Source organism: Podarcis pityusensis (genome assembly GCF_964106645.2).
Source record: "Podarcis pityusensis genome assembly, chromosome: 8".
NCBI classification, from domain to species: domain Eukaryota; kingdom Metazoa; phylum Chordata; class Lepidosauria; order Squamata; family Lacertidae; genus Podarcis; species Podarcis pityusensis.
In genome coordinates, this window is record NC_138033.1 from 28,017,689 (window position 1) to 28,033,694 (window position 16,006).

A 16,006-nucleotide genomic window follows, 5' to 3' on the forward strand; every position below is an offset into this window, starting at 1 on the left:
TTATTTTGACTATGGCAGACCAACACGGCTACCTATCTGCTTCTGGATCAGGTCAGTGGCCTATTTAGTCCAGAATTCTGTTCTCAGGGACCAACCAGATGGAAAGCCAAGACCAGAGTCCAGCAGCAAAACTCTCCCCATTTGTGATTCTCAGTGTTCAGAGGAATATTGCCTCTGACAGTGGGGGAGAAGGAACATAGCCTTTCCCTCCAAAGTTTAGACTCTAAACTTTAGAGTTAAAAACTAGACATAGACACCCCCCCTTCCATATAGTTTACAAAAACAAACGTAGTAAGTTTGTACATTAGTACGAACACCCTATAAATCAGTTATTACTTTATGCTCCCTATCCTCTTTACTTCCACCTGGACCTCCCACTCCGCTATGTATATATTTTAAATGCATATGAGAAAGCGGGAACAAGTCTGATTTTCTAGTTGCCAGGAAGTTAAAACAGCGCGAGCGACCCCCACCCATCGAGAGTAAAGCGAACGCGGCGCCTTTAAGGAAAGTTTGCCCTTGTCTCTAATGAATGAACTTGAACGGCTCGGAGGCCTTTGGAGCCGATTTACTACCACTCGAAGGTTGTGGGGGAAGAAAGGCAGGGGGCGCAGCACCCCTCGCGCAGCAGGCGGTGCGAGACTTCGCAGCGTCCCGCGCAGAGAGCTCAGCCCAGACTAATGGCCCCGGCGCCTCCCGAGAAAAGCCAGCCCGCACAAAGCGCCTCCAACCCGCCACAGTCCTCATCCGAGATGTGGGCCGTTCCCCTCCTCTCATCTGGTCGGATACTCCTTATAAGGAGTCCTCCCGTCACCACCCCCACGCCCCAATCCCGACGGGATTCGGATCTGCCACATCGCTTTGACGCCACGACCCGCATCCCGGCGTTGGGGCGAATCGCAGGATCTATAGTGCGCTTTCTGCTCCAAAGCCTCGCTCTTGCACACACAATGCACGGCCCTTTGAAGAAGAAACTCCCAAAGGCCATCCGGATCGAGCCATGCGGATCCACTCACGTGGCAGCCCCGGTCTTACTAGCCATGCCTCCTCGGGAGTAACGCCCGATGGAACTCCCCTCCTCCCAAGCCCAGCGCGCGAGGATCGCGGCTTCAAATCTAAACTCCCCACCCCGGCCCGACCTCCCAAAGGGGAACCCCTCCCCTCCGCTCACATTTTTCCTTACGTACCTTGGGACGTATCAGTTCTTCTTGCTTCAAGATACTTTGCTGCAAAAGACCCGCAGTTGCAACGCTCTCCGCTCCTTCTCCTTTGGCCATTTGGCAAAAAGAAAAAGAAAAAACCAACCCCAAACCCTGACCCGATCCCCTTCACTGGTCTTTCCTTTCCTTCTTTGCTTGCTTCCTTCGCTTTTTTCTTCTTCTTGTTGCTCGATTGGTTGCCTTTTCGCAGGTGAAAGTACCCCGTCGACAAAGCAGCACCACGTATTTGATGGCCAGATAAGCGCGCTCGCCAGAACGGAGCGGCGTGGCGTTTCCTTTCGCTTTTCCCAAGGCGAAGGTCCCGCTCGAAGCCGCCCAAAAGTGAGTGAATGAATGAACGGCTCGAGGCGGATTGAATTTCATTCGCACGCTTGCAGGCGGAGCCCCGCCCTCTTACTCGTGAGACACGCCCCCTCCCCTCGCCCCAGGGCTGGAGGGTGGGGGCTGGCAGCTGCCCAGCGCACACCCACCAGCCCTGATCCTCTTTTGCTCCTGTGCCCATAATTGGAGGCGCCACCCAATATAACGCGAGAGCCAATCAGCGGCTGCGCCGGCGCAAACACCCCCAATTTACCCATCGCCTTCTGCCTGCCTCCTCCTCGCCGAAGCAGACAACCCCGGCTCCTAATTTTAGCCCCTCCACCTGCCTGCCGTTTTTACATTGTGATCACGGCTTTCCGAAGTCCCTGAGACATTATTCTTAAACTGATCTAATCCCGTCCGTATCCCCTGCTGCTAAAAGCGTCAGGCTTTGCCAGATAGCTTACACCAGCACTTCCCAAATTTGGGAGGTGCAAACTGCTTCCTGAAATAAAGAAAAGAGGCACGTCTTATTCGTATCCTCCCGATCCCCAAATATTCATTTATTTAGGCCAGGAATGGGGCTGCAGACATTGCTGGACCACAATTCCCCATCATCTGGACTCATCAACTGAGGAGGGTGGTGAGAGGTGGAGCGAAACCACATCTTCTTTAGGCACTCTGAAAATAGACCTTGTTTCTAGTGCACTGATTATAACATAGGAGCCAACTCCAGGGGGCAGTGGGTGCTTGGGCACCCACAATAATATAATTCTGGGGGCGGGGCACCCATAAAGTCAATGAGAAAAGCTGGCAGATGGCAGCTCAGCTCCGCCCTCCTCAGCCAGCCAGCGAGGCACCCTTTCTGGGGGGGTGAGGGACTCAGATGTGGGGGCAGAGTCTCTCTGCCTCCGAGCCTGTGGAAAAGGATGCCTTGCTGGCTGTGGAGAGGAGGAGGAGGAAGAGGAGCTGCTATTAGCTGCAGCAACACAGACGTATGACATCACACGCACACTCCTGTACGTAGTGCGTGTGACATCACTATGTGCAGGCGTGTGCTTGTGACATCACACGTCCGTGTTGCGCAGCAGGCACCCACAATCCTGAGGGCGAGTTGGCACCCCTGGATTATAAGGTGAAGTGAGGTGTGTTTGCAGGGCATGATTTGGTTAAAGTTGGAAGGAGTCAGGGATGTGGCCTTTAGATGCTTTCAAGGCAGCCATTCTTAGCCTGCTCCCTTCCAGATCTTATGGACCACAAAAACATGTAGCAGTTCCAAATGATAATTTCTACGGAAGGTGTTCTGCTGAAAACTTGAGAGAAGTTTGCTTCCCTTCCCCCACCCGCCCAGTCAGTGTGGCACAGGTGGTTAGGCCTGACCATCTTACTACTGTGTTATGTGTATACAATGTGTGTGTTTACGCTAAACATCTTCTTCCCTACTGTTGACAGCATCAAGGCTGCTTCAAACATGATGCATTCACTACACAATAGCCTAACAACATAGGGAGCTAACTAATTCCTTTTGGAAGGGGTTTCTTCTGATAGTGTTAAAGTCAAGTAGCCAAGCGGGAGGTGAGTGGAGGTGTTGCTTAGCAACTAGGCAGACTGGCATTTGCTCTGATTGGCTGTGCAGTTTTGAGGGTTTCTCTCCACACCAAATATGTTTGGTTAACTGTCCCTCTGCCCTGAAAAAGGCCTGAACTAAGAAAGTCAAAACCTGTCTGTTAATTTCTTCCCAGATTACACTGCTTTGTGGAGTTTCCTCATTAAAGTGTAGTCAATATTTCTTTCTGGAATCCATCTGCATTGTTTAAATGAATTTCCTAACAATTCCAAGACAAAACGTTGGCTCATTTAGCCCACTAATGTGTACACTAATTGGCAGCATCTCTCCAGGGTTTCAGACAGGGAGCCTCTCTCGGTCTTCTTTCCAGATTAATTTGAATTTGAATTCATCTGGAGATGGATTGAGTTTGGGACCTTCTGCATGCCAAGCCTATGCTCCATCACTGAGCCGCATTAAATGCTGGGTAGATTTCATCATGCAACGGCTGCACTTTATGCACCATTTCCCCCTCTGTGTGTTCACATGCCAGAAGACTGCAAGTAGCCACAGAGTGCTAATACTCTTTCTAGTCTGAAAGTGGGTGCCTCTGAACAGAAGCACCATGAGAAGGAGTTGAGTGGGCCTCATTCTGTTGTTTCTTCCTAGAGTTGCCACATTTATGTGCTTTTTTTATACTGGTTATCTTAGGCAGCATGTGCCATTGCTCTGAGCAGACTTTTTTTAAGTCCTTAAGGCAAAGTGCTTCTAAGCAAGCACAGAGTGCATTTCACCCTTGATGGAGAAAACACTAAATTCATAGTTCTCCACAGCTGAGGTTGGCCTGCCCCAATGAGCTACCCTCCCTTTGGGAAATCACAAGTTTGGTTGATTCATTTAATGATTAATTACAGGAGTGGAGCGCAATGGAATGCATACATTACCTATCAGCATCTCATTAGTTTTAAGTAGGCCCAAATCTGGTCTGAATGGGTGACCCCCTGGGAACCACATGTCCACTTCCTTGAATTCCATGACAGCAGAACAATGGGATTGAAATGTAAAATGAATAAATAAATCCAGGTCCAATTCAAACTCTTGTTTTAAAGACTTATGAAGCTCAGGACCCCGATAACTCAAGAACCACCTCTCTCCATATGAACCAGCGATCGTCATCTGAGGCCCCCTCCATGGGAAGTCTGGTGGGTGGCAACACAAGAACAGGCCTTTTCAGTGGTGGCTCCCTGCTTATGGAATGCTTGCCCCAGGGAGGCCCACCTGGTACCTTCATTACATATCTTTAGGCACCTGGCAAAAACATTCCTTCTTCAAGAAAAGGGTGGGATGTTTTAATATAGATTTGTGGAGTTTTTTGCTGCTTTCCGTTTGTTTGTTGCTTAAAATATTGTATACTTTGCGCTTCAGCGGTAAAGAAAAGACTAATAAATTTCAATATTAACTAATTACCGTATTTTTCACTCTATAACACGCACCCGACCATAACACGCACGTAGTTTTTAGAGGAGGAAAATCCATAGGCATGCCACCCGTAGGCATTCCCCCCATAACACACACAGACATTTCCCCTTACTTTCTAGGAGGAAAAAAGTGAGTGTTATGGTGCAAAAAATACGGTAATTAATTCAGCCACATCTCCATCCAAATGCTGATAGGAATGTGCATTAAGATACCCACCTGAATGTGCATCCATCTGATGTTGATGACTTACAGGTGCACATCTGATTTACTGCTGCCACTCCTATGACATATGCATCTTCTTTGTACTGGGACTTGTGCACTTATCCAAGCATTTTCTTAATCTACAAAAATGTAACACTCTGAACAAAAGCTAGCTGAGCATCAGAACTCCTTGTTCTCGAATATCTCTGACAGCTGGATCAGAGTGCAGGAATTCGACAGAGGACGTCTTGGGAAGAAAATGACTCTGGGTTATCTTTGCGCATGAGCCTTTGGGAACCTGTTGATCACATTTATCTGCTCCTTGCACCTGTCTGGGCTTAGAGGGGAAATTATTTCTAGCATTTGGTCATATCAAGTCCTTTACGGGGGGGAGGGGGTGAGTTGCCATTGGGCATTGCTGTCATCTAGCACCAAACCTCTTTTCCTCATTTAGCAGATGTTCCATCAGCTGACCAGATTGATTCCATCTGCCATAAGATTGATCTAAACGTTCCTCCACACAAAAGTCACTCACAGTCTCGGCAAAGCGAAGTTATAAAGGTCGGTCTCTTTGAGAGAAGACTTTCAGTGCAGAAACCTGGATTCATTGCTAGACCAGTCGATGGAAGGACGGGGAAGGAATGTGCGTAGATTTAAATCACCATTCTCTTCCTTTGCGATGTGGAATCTTCCTGTCATTTCCTGGTCACCAGATGATGACTTCAGACATCATGCGTGGTGAGGGTTGATAAGAAAATGCTTTAGGATTACATAAGCTGTGGTCAGTTTTGGCAATGCAGGAAATAACAGTACATTTATGGCAAATATTTATTTTAAAGGAAAACGCGTACACGTGCGCAGACACAAACAAAGGTTTCCATGTAGATTGCTACTTAATGTCCAGCTAATATAACCACCCCATTTTTATACTTAAGTCTTACATATTTCTGTGAGCTTTTATTCTTTTTTATATATATAAAATAGATTTTATTTATATTTTCCACACAACAACACAAAAGATATCGAAAAATAACAATACACAACACACAAAATTCAAAATTCGAAAACTAAAGAAAGCAACAACAACAAAAAACAAAAAAACACACAAAAATCCATATCTTTCAAGTTAATATTATAACACCAAAACAACAACAACAAGACATTGCTGTGAGCTTTTATGCACTGCATTTATTACTACATTTATACAGGGCCGGCCTGTGCATGAGGCAGGCTGAGGCAATTGCCTTAGGCAGCAGAACTGCAAGAGGCAGTGCCTGCAAGCAGCCAGCCTGCCCCACCACCTCTGCTGCTGGTGGTGGAGAACTGGGGCAGCAGTGGCAGCAGCTTCCAGTGAGATCTCATAACATCTTGCGGAAATCTCACGAGATCTTGCATACTCCACAAGATTTCGTGAGATCTCGTTGGAACCCATCAACGTTGCTGCTTTGTGGGTGCCACCACACAACCCACACAAGGAAGTCTTTGATCGCGTGTGTGGACCAATACCTTCCTGTTACACCTCAGGCAGCAAAACAGGATGCACCTTGCTTTCAAGAAGCTCTAGGTTCTTTCCCCTTCATATTATCCTCACAACAACCCTTTGAGGTAGGTCCAGCTGAGTCTGTGACTGACTCGAGGTCACCCAAGTGAGCTTCATGGCCTGGGTGGGATTGGAACTCAAGTCCTAATCTGACACACTCTAACTAAACACTTTAAAACTAAAAGCAACTGACAGTAGGGAAGAATGAAATCAGGAGCAGATATAGGGTAGTAAGGTAAAGGTAAAGGTACCCCTGCCCGTACGGGCCAGTCGTGTCCGACTCTAGGGTTGTGCGCCCATCTCACTTAAGAGGCCAGCGTGACGAAGCTGCTCTGGCGAGCCGGCACCAGCGCAGCACACGGAAACGCCGTTTACCTTCCCGCTATAAAGCGGTACCTATTTATCTACTTGTACTTAGGGGTGCTTTCGAACTGCTAGGTGGGCAGGAGCTGGGACCGAAAGACGGGAGCTCACCCCGCCGCGGGGATTCGAACCGCCAACCATGCGATCGGCAAGCCCTAGGCGCTGAGGTTTTACCCACAGCGCCACCCGGGTCCCTTTCAGGGTAGTAAGAAGACAGAAAACCGGTAAGTTGCTTAACTCTTTCCCTGCCTGCTATCTGCTCAAAAATCCCTCAACCCAACCAATTTATCTACCCACAGAGGGGGGAAATTGGGGGAACAGCTAATCATCTTTTTAATATTTGCATACTTTTTATATGTATAATACTGGAGTCAGGCAAAGCTCCCTAGTGATCGGTTTCTCCATTTCAGAACCACTGCTTTAATCACAGGGTTTATTAACCTAAGATATATCTCCCTCAAAGTGTGTTGACTCTTGCCAGTAATTTTAGAGGAAGCTGGCATCAGGCAATCCTCTCTCCTGGTGCTATGGAGAGGAGGAACAGCTGAGGATTTGTAGGCCAATCATAACATCCATAACTCTTCCAAGGAAGGATGACTGGATTCCCAAGATCAGCTGACAGGAACAATGTAGAGAGGAAATTCCTCTGGCAGACAGTAAGCCTTTGTTTCTGTAAGGGCTGCGCAACCTTGTTTCATGTCCCAAGATTGCTGGGAGGTGTTCAGGGAGGCCAGATGTCCTACTTTGCCCTCTGTCTGCTCTGAGCCCAGTTTAGAGATAAAGAACCCCAAGAAGGGAGAGAAGGAAGGGCTTTGAAGTTGCGCATCCACAGTTAGTTTGCACCTCGACAGCAGACAGAGCATGCACCCTGATCACCCTTAAGCCACAGACCTCTCCCATCAGCTGCCTGGCTGGTGCTGACCCATGGCAGGGCCTTTTCAGTGGTAGTTCCCCAGTTGTGGAATGCCCTCCCTAGTGCCTGTCTCCATCATTATTAACTTTCAGGATAAATTTGAAAACATTCCTGTTTATGCAGACATTTGACAGCAGAACAATACTTTTCCAGCCCAGAGATCACTGTTTGCAAATGTTTTAATAGAGAAAGTTCACATGGAAATTCGTCAGCATTTTAGTGCAAATTTCTTCTAATATAAACACTCTTGCAAATGTCCCCTAAAACAATGCAATTTTGTTTCACTAAGATATGTAATTTTATGCACACTTTATGCCAGTATATATACATATTTGCACACATTACGTGGCTAGAGGACCCTATTGCTAAATTTAGAGAAGTGCTCACTGAAATCATCATCTTCTAGCCCCTGATAGTGAAGATGCATCCTTTAGCTACTGAGAAATCAAAGGCATGGTGTCAGTGGTGAAAAACCGTCCTGTCACTTTGCCTGACCTGTAACACTGTTATGGGTTAATGGCTCTCAGCATCCTGTCATTTCCCCTAAAATGTACATGCCTGCCCTCCGGCACACTACATAGGTAACACAAACTTAACCTGCTCCACAACCTTTACTATCACTTGTGATCACACATCATTACACAGTTCTGCAACACACCTACAACACCTCCTGATCACTGGCAGATTGCACAAAGCCACTCAGGTCTGCCTCACCCAACAAACTTCAGGGCCAGCATGAAGCAATGTGAAATAACCAGTACTTGGGATGGCAGACTCCGTGTGCGTGGTGTGATCTGTCTCCATCCAATCTCCATTTTTGGTGCCCTTCTCTTAAAAGTCGAGATGGCACTGGGATGAATGGACTACATTGCCCAGCTCTTGATGACGATGCAATTCTCCCCCTCTCTCCCTGCTTATCAGACCTATCATCTGCATGGATTATTTGAGGGGGGGGGAAGCTGTGTATTTGTGCGCATGAGAGAGAAAGGATAGCGACCACACCCACTACTGGCATGTGGCCCCTGGAAGGTTCAACGGTGAATGTGGCCCTTGGACCCAAGCAGGTAAACTACCCCTGGTGTACACAATCACATAATAATCTCATTCGCAGTAATCAGATGTCCAAACACACAATGCAATTCTCTCAGGTTAGGCTTGCTCCTGTTCATAATCTCTGTGGGATTCTGATATACTTAACAGCCTCACTCACAATAATCAGATGTCCAAACTCACTATGCAATTATCTCGAATTAGGGTTGCTCCCGTTCATAAACTCTGTGGGTTGTTTGTAATCGGGGAGCTTGCTCTATAAGAAGTAGCAAATTGTTTTATTGGGTCTGAGGCTACCTAGTAAGTTAAAGGCTAAGGCAAAATTGGGTGACTTCTCAGCTCACACAGAGCCTGCTCTGCCATTAGGCAGGGTGAGGCAGGTGTTTTGGGCGGCAGATTGCTTGTGATGGTGGTGTCAGGCAACGGCAGTGAAGTGCTGGAGCAGAGTTGTGCGTGTCACGCTGCCTAGACTGCTGTCCTCAGCCTGGGAGGGCTGTGGGCAGGTGAGAGGATGTGGCCTAGGGACAGCCCCAAGGACCAGACAGGCTGCCCTGGGGGGCTGGATTTGGCCCAGAGACCCAATGTTCCCCACCCTCAGATTAGGTTATCAGATCTTGACTCCAGAGACCCAGGTTCAAATGATACTAACTGGGTAACCCAGAAACAGACACCCCCCTCCCTCATCTACCATGCAGGCTTATAGTGAGGATAAAGCAAGAGGCCCTGAATATATTGGAAGCAGGGTCGGATAAAAACAAAATGAAAGAAGTTACTGTCGGGGTTTCCTCAGGCGCTTGCTGTGATAAGTATTTGCAACCCCAGGTGGACATAGTTTGGAGAACCAAGGGTGATGTAGTGTATAGTTTGATGCCCATCAAAGGGGCAATCTTTATCCTGTCTGTCTTTTCTGTCATCAAAACAGTTGTCTGCCCTTTGTCCTAATGCTTGATAAAGGTGAAGATGTGTACGTGAGTGGTCCGATTTTTATCTTAGGAAATACTGGACTAGGGCTCGTTTTCTAGAAGCACCTGAGATCAAAGACCTGTGTGTGTTTTTATCAGAGAGCACTGCTGTGTCTTTCCTTCTGCGGGAAGGGGAAACGTTAATAGCCACGGCGATGCAACCTCTGCTCTGCTCAGACCATCTGCAGAAGGTCCAAAGGTTCTGGCACGTGAAGCTTCTGGGCAGAGGTGGAAACCAAACACCCAGCGTGGCTGTCCATCATAAAGCATTGAGAAAGATTGCAGCAGCATTTGAAAACAGTAAATATAATTAGTAGGACTCGGGTATCAAATGGCACCAGTGCTGGATCTATAAATTTTGCTGTAGGAGGCCAAAGTCTGCACTGCCGCTCTCCCCCTCCACCTCACTCCCGATTGTGATCTCCAATAAATGTTTGGTTTTTTTAAAGTGCTGCCCAGTGCCTTTGAGAGCTCCTCCAAATGCTTCCTGCCACTCCACAAGTGCCGACAAAAGGGGGACCCTGGGAGAAGCGCCCAAGCTCAGCTTGGCCCCTGCATCATGATGACAGAGCCCTTCTCCACCAACAGCCCTGTCATAGCTCCAGTGAAAGCAGCCAATGTACCGCCAAGTAAGAAAGAAAAGGAACATACCAGTGACCTCTCCCAACAGTGGAGCAATTGCATCCCCTATTCATTAGGGATGGTCCCTATCTTCTGCTCTTTGTCAAATTGCTATCTCTGTTTTTGCCTTTCGTGGATGTCAGTTAAGAGAATTCATGTTCCTTGGGGGGCACTGAGGTGTGCTCTATGGTCAGTCTACTCCAGCTCATGTTGGTTGGCCCTTGACACCTTGCAGCTTAAAAGGTAAAGGTAAAGGGACCCCTGACCATTAGGTCCAGTCGTGACCGACTCTGGGGTTGCGGCGCTCATCTCGCTTTATTGGCCAAGGGAGCTGGCGTACAGCTTCCGGGTCATGTGGCCAGCATGACTAAGCCGCTTCTGGTGAACCAGAGCAGCACATGGAAACGCCGTTTACCTTCCCACCAGAGCGGTACCTATTTATCTTGCACTTTGACATGCTTTCAAACTGCTAGGTTGGCAGGAGCAGGGACCGAGCAACGGGAGCTCACCTCGTTGTGGGGATTCGAACCGCTGACCTTCTGATCGGCAAGTCCTAGGCTCTGTGGTTTAACCCACAGTGCCACCTAGGCATCAATGTAAATGTCAGAAAGGTAACTGCCAGATGACAGCTTAGCTCAGCCATGTCTGGGAGAATTATCCAATACATCCAACGAATGGAAATATATTAGGAGCAATTTTAACAGCATACGGATCAAACGGAAATCAATTGTGTTAACTTGGAGGAAACTGCATAGTATTTGGACGTAATAATTCTGCGGAGCTGAAGGGGGGAAACTATGACTCAATGCACCCTATAGATGAATCAAATATCCACATTTAAGTAAGCAGATTTGTGATGAAATCATGGTGAACAGCACATTTGGGGACTCCAAAACGTGTTGCAATCACAACGCACCATTTCCTGTCTCAACTGAAGTTTTTCCCCTGGGGTGATGGTTCAGGTTTGCAAAAAACAAACAAACTGAGGAGGATCAAAAGAATCTGAAAATGTGAATGAGAGTTTTGGGACCTTGGGAGAGTCTCGAGGGCTAGACAAAAGGGCTTGGAGGGCTGTGTTTATCCCATAGTTTGAGGGTTCCTCCAGGGGCGTGGCATGGGGGGTGCCAGAGGGGCATTGGACCCGGGTGTAGGTTTTTGGGGTGGCACAAAGTAGGCGCCCCCACACTGGTGCCCCCAGCACAGCACGACGCTCCTCTCCCGGCGTCGGAGGAACCTCCTCCGGGGAATGATGGAGGCCAAAGTGAAGACAGCTCTGCATTCAAAATCTGGATGTAAACCAGTGGAACAAGATCAGCTGCCTCTTGCTCCATCTGAAAGCTTTGAATTGCCCCATTTGTTACTGTCAGCAGCACCCACGAAACCTCACACACCCTCTACCATTGTGTGCCTAAAAATAACTGCTTCAACTCTACAGCACAGTACTCACTGAGGTGGGAAAACTTGTGTTTGGGCTTTACCATGTCATATCATAGACACAGCTGGAGGCTCACACGTGAGAAAACTTCTCCATATGGAGGGGAGGGGAATCCCTGCACATAGAAAATCTAGTGTACAGTACAGGAAAGCAGGGCCGTTCTCCTGACATGCTAGTTTTCTGAGTGCAGGGATGCCCTCCTCATTTTAATGTGGGAAAACATTCTATTGTGTGAACCCGGACACAGGTTTACTGCACAATGGTTAAGGAAAGATAGAAGAAGGCAGATGTCACTCATAACAGAGCAAAGCAGAAGAATATCAACACAGCCACACTATGTGCACACCATACATTTAAAGCACATCCCTACCGTCACTGACAACAATTCCCAGCACATTTAAAGAATTACCGTTCTCATGATTCTCTGGGGATTGGGGAAATATGGTATGAGTGTAGGAGGCACACATTCAGGTCTTGAGCACATGTCCCTCCAACATTCCTCAGAGGAAAATAGGGACATTTTCACCTGTGGAATGTTGGAGGGTATGCGAAGTCCGTGATTCAGTGGGCGCTTTACATGTTAGTAAAAAGGCACCAGAAAGGGCTACAGCCCCACCCCACTACGCACCCCTCCAGAGCAGGCTGCAGGTCTTCCTCACCCTCCTCACTTCCTTGTCACATTTTTGGTTCCCTATTCAAGATGCTACCCACTGACACCCCCCCCCTCCATCTCTCTGGCCAGGACTCTTGAGCGACTTCCCTCACCACAACAACTTTCATGTAACTTTTTTGTTTTCGGGTAATTTCCTTTTTTTTTTTTTTTTTGCATTTCATGTGTATATATGCTTTTCATTTGAAGATTGCACTTCGCACATCTAATGGGCTGTGGTCTATGAAAGCCTATGCCAGAATGAATTTGTCAGTCTTTATGATGTCACAAAACTCTTTCCTGATTTTCCTTCAACAGAGCAATACAGTGACCCTTCAGCAAATTGTCACACTAGAGGTGTCTTTCTACCATATACACCAACTGTCCTTATTTACCCTATTTTCTGCTAAGTAGCTGGTAAAATTGATGTCTGTTTTTGCCTGATGAGGATGCCTTGTTAAATTGTTTTAGGGAGAACACCTAGAGTTTTTCAGGGTTCTCCCCTTTCCGCAGGGTCTAGGATCAGATAACAGCTGCAACATCTCCCGTGAATGATCTTAAAATGTGCTGTCCGATACGCAAACATTCACATTTCACACACTACAGCTGCTGAAGTAAATTTCTGAACTTTTCCTTAACGCTTGTAGGACGAGAATGTTTTACAGTTATGTATTTAACCAAAAGTGGGAGCAGGCACCCTTGTGGCATATAAAACAAGGGGAGGCAGAGCAAGCAATGCAACATTACATAACAGTAGACAAAGTAGACAAGGGCTGCATGCACAACATACATTTGCAACGCACAGCTTCCCCCAAATAAGGCTGGGAACTCTAGTTTACCCCTCACAGAGCTACAACTCCCAGCACCCTTACAAGCTACATGTGTAATAGTGTATTTGTCAGTGTGGGAGAGAGGGAGGGAGAGAAAGCAGGAGAGCGCTTGCGCAATAACCCTCAGTGTGGAAATTAAGATGTTACAATCATGTCCCTGTTTTTGCTTCTGAAATGTTGGCAAGTTCTTCAGGGTGCAGTATCCTCCTGCTGGAGAGAGAAAAATACATCTCTCTTTAACCGAAATATTCGTGGGAGGAAAGGGTCTCTCTGTGTGTATCTGATACTTCCTGCCTGTGCCACACGCCAATGTCTGAATGGCTGAACATGAACATTATGAACCACATAACATTCTGTCTGTCATTGGTCCCTTCCAACTCTACAATTCTATGATTTTGCATGCTCCACTGGTGAGGTTCACTAATTTTACACACACACAACACACACTTCTGGATCTTATCAAGCTCTTGTGGTTTGCTTTTACTTTACTGATATTTCTTAAGCAGCATTAATGACACTCAAGATAAGACCTGTTTGAAAGAGCTTTTCTCTCCTGCAATTCAGTTAATGAGTCAAAGTGCATTATGTTAAGGCCAAACGAAGTGTTGCAAATACAGCGCAGCAGAAGAAAACAAAGACAATGGGGGACCTTCAGTTTATGCTTAAGCCTTCAAAGATAGCATCCACAGGGACCAAGTTACACAATCAGTAGTCTCCCCGCCCCTGCCCCCCACAAACACACACACACACTCTGACAGGACTGCTCCAAACTACACATTTTACCGTAACAGTAATGTTTTGATATGAGATGGTCTATTAATCTGCAAACAAACAAACAAACAACTGATAGAGATCAGCAACTTTTAGCCTCTGAGACTATTTTTGCCCAGTGAGAAAAGCTGCCTGGCCCTACCAGGTAGCAAAGCCACTTCTGGCCTGCCCAGGAGGTGGGGTTGCGGGCTTCACGCCCACCCCCCACGTGAGCAAAGCCGGGTTTGGAGAGAGAGCAGGTGCCCGATAGCCATAAATAGGGCTAGGGAAAGCCTTGGATCGGGCGGTGGTGCGTAGAGTGGCAGCCCTGGGTGGGTGGGTCATTGACCACCCGGGCAACTGCGAGGCCCTCTACTGGCTTGATGGCGTGCATCTTTCGGATGCGGGAAATGATATTTGGCTTGATGGCGTGCATCTTTCAGATGCGGGAAATGACATGTGGCTTACTGATATAGCAAAGGGGGTAAGGGATTGGTTTCAGGCATGAGAGTATTGGCGGTGAGCGATTGCTCGTGTGGCGGTAGGCATTGGTAAGAAGGGGTTAAGAGGATGTGGGGGGGGGAGGAACGCCATCACCTCCCCCCAGTGAGCGAAGGGTGGTCCGTTAAAGGACTCCGGGGGGCGTGGCCCTTTCCGAAGCCTATGGAGGTGTGGGCCAAAGGCACGCCCCCGAGCGGTGACCCGGGGGAGCTCCTAGTCGACGTGCCTCGGCGGAAGACTCCCCCGATATAGTGTTAACCCTTCCCCATGTCTCCAGCAAATGGGCTGGAGCCGGATAGTCGTTAGGACCAATGCCTAAGCCAATGCCTCTCATTCCTGAATTCAATAAAGTTGTGGCCTAATTCGCCCATTTAACCTTAAACCATGGTGTCTCGTGTCTTTATTTATCCTGGTGGGGGGCGGGAACTCGCCACGCAAGCCGGACTTAAAGCAGAATGCTGGACGAAGGAAATGGGATTAGCCAGTGAACTACATTGGGAGGAAACTGTGGTTTCAGTTTGGGTTTATCACTACAGGGCTATTATTATGCATAGTGTAGCCAAGTGGCCAGAGTAGTTGCTGACCAGAATCATAGTGAAAACGCCTCAGTCTGTCTGTTCTGGATTTTCAGGGAACAGCAGCTATCTTCAGATGTTGGGATTGTTCATGCATGCTTATTATAATTATTATAATTATTATTATTTGATGACTATAGCATCAAGCGGCAATTTGCAAATGTGAATCAGTCTTCACAGACTAGACAGATACTTTATGCAGAAATTTTGCAACACCTTCAGGGCAGCCGGGATACATTTCAATCATGTTTCTTTTCATTCAGGTACAAATCATCAAGAGTGCTGTAATCATCGTTTGTGAAATCAAGTGTGTGCTCCTGGGAACCTTCACATAACTTGTGATGTATGCGTGCTTGTGAACCAGCCCTACCTTATACCCCCCTACCCCTGTATGCCAAATTTGATGTGGTGGGTAGGACCGCACACCTGTCCATCAGTTGACATCACAGTGATGTCAGGGTACGTGAAGCCCCTGTGAAGAAAGGCCCTGATGTGCCTTACCTCTAAGCCAGTTTGTCATGTACCTCCTGCAACTCCCTTTCAATGTGAAAAGGGTAATTAAGAGGCCATGAAGGACCTGAGCAATTAACTCTGACTGCTTATTGGTCAGGAAGAACCAGGGGTCACTCCTCCCATGAGTGGGGAGAAAAACTTTTAAAAGTTGAGCTGCCCTTGCATCTGTTTCCCCCTGGGATCTAGGGTTCCCTTTTCTACCACCAGGGATCCAGATTCCCTTTCCTGCAAAAGGGATCCAGGTTCTTCCTCAACATCAAACTTTCAGTAAAGAACAACTACTGTAGAGAGTAGGCTAGGATTAGTCCAGTTTTAGAGCGACCATATGGTGGTTTATTTTGTATTCTGTTTCAACCTTCCTCCTGCTTTTTAATCCCAATAAAGTTGCTTAATTTGTGCCAGCCTCAGGGTTTTCGAAATCCACATGTGCCTAGATGATTGAAATGTCTGCTACTGGAGATTTAGGACTGGAATTGTAAATGACCAGCACGCTCTTCTGAAGTCTGGGAGAGACCCAGAAAGTGGTTGGGCTGCCTTTACACTCTGTGTAACGCATAA

General features: G+C 47.4%; 1 protein-coding gene and 1 long non-coding RNA gene across 2 annotated transcripts in view; one reads left to right on the top strand and one right to left on the bottom strand.

The window, feature by feature from the left end:
- MFSD2A (MFSD2 lysolipid transporter A, lysophospholipid) overlaps positions 1-1,569 on the bottom strand; it is a 36,640-nt gene extending 35,071 nt beyond the window's left edge. The window contains exon 1 of the mRNA XM_081015649.1: positions 1,188-1,569. Within this exon, the coding sequence (XP_080871775.1) occupies positions 1,188-1,277 (90 nt within the window). The 5' untranslated portion in view covers positions 1,278-1,569. The remainder of the gene's footprint in view (positions 1-1,187) is intronic.
- A 2,431-nt stretch (positions 1,570-4,000) lies between these two features.
- LOC308484047 lies at positions 4,001-15,768 on the top strand. The gene is made up of 4 exons (XR_013989882.1): positions 4,001-4,268; positions 5,201-5,389; positions 6,705-6,873; positions 15,199-15,768. It is a non-coding gene; the product is annotated as an uncharacterized lncRNA (long non-coding RNA).
- Positions 15,769-16,006: the final 238 nt, after the last annotated feature.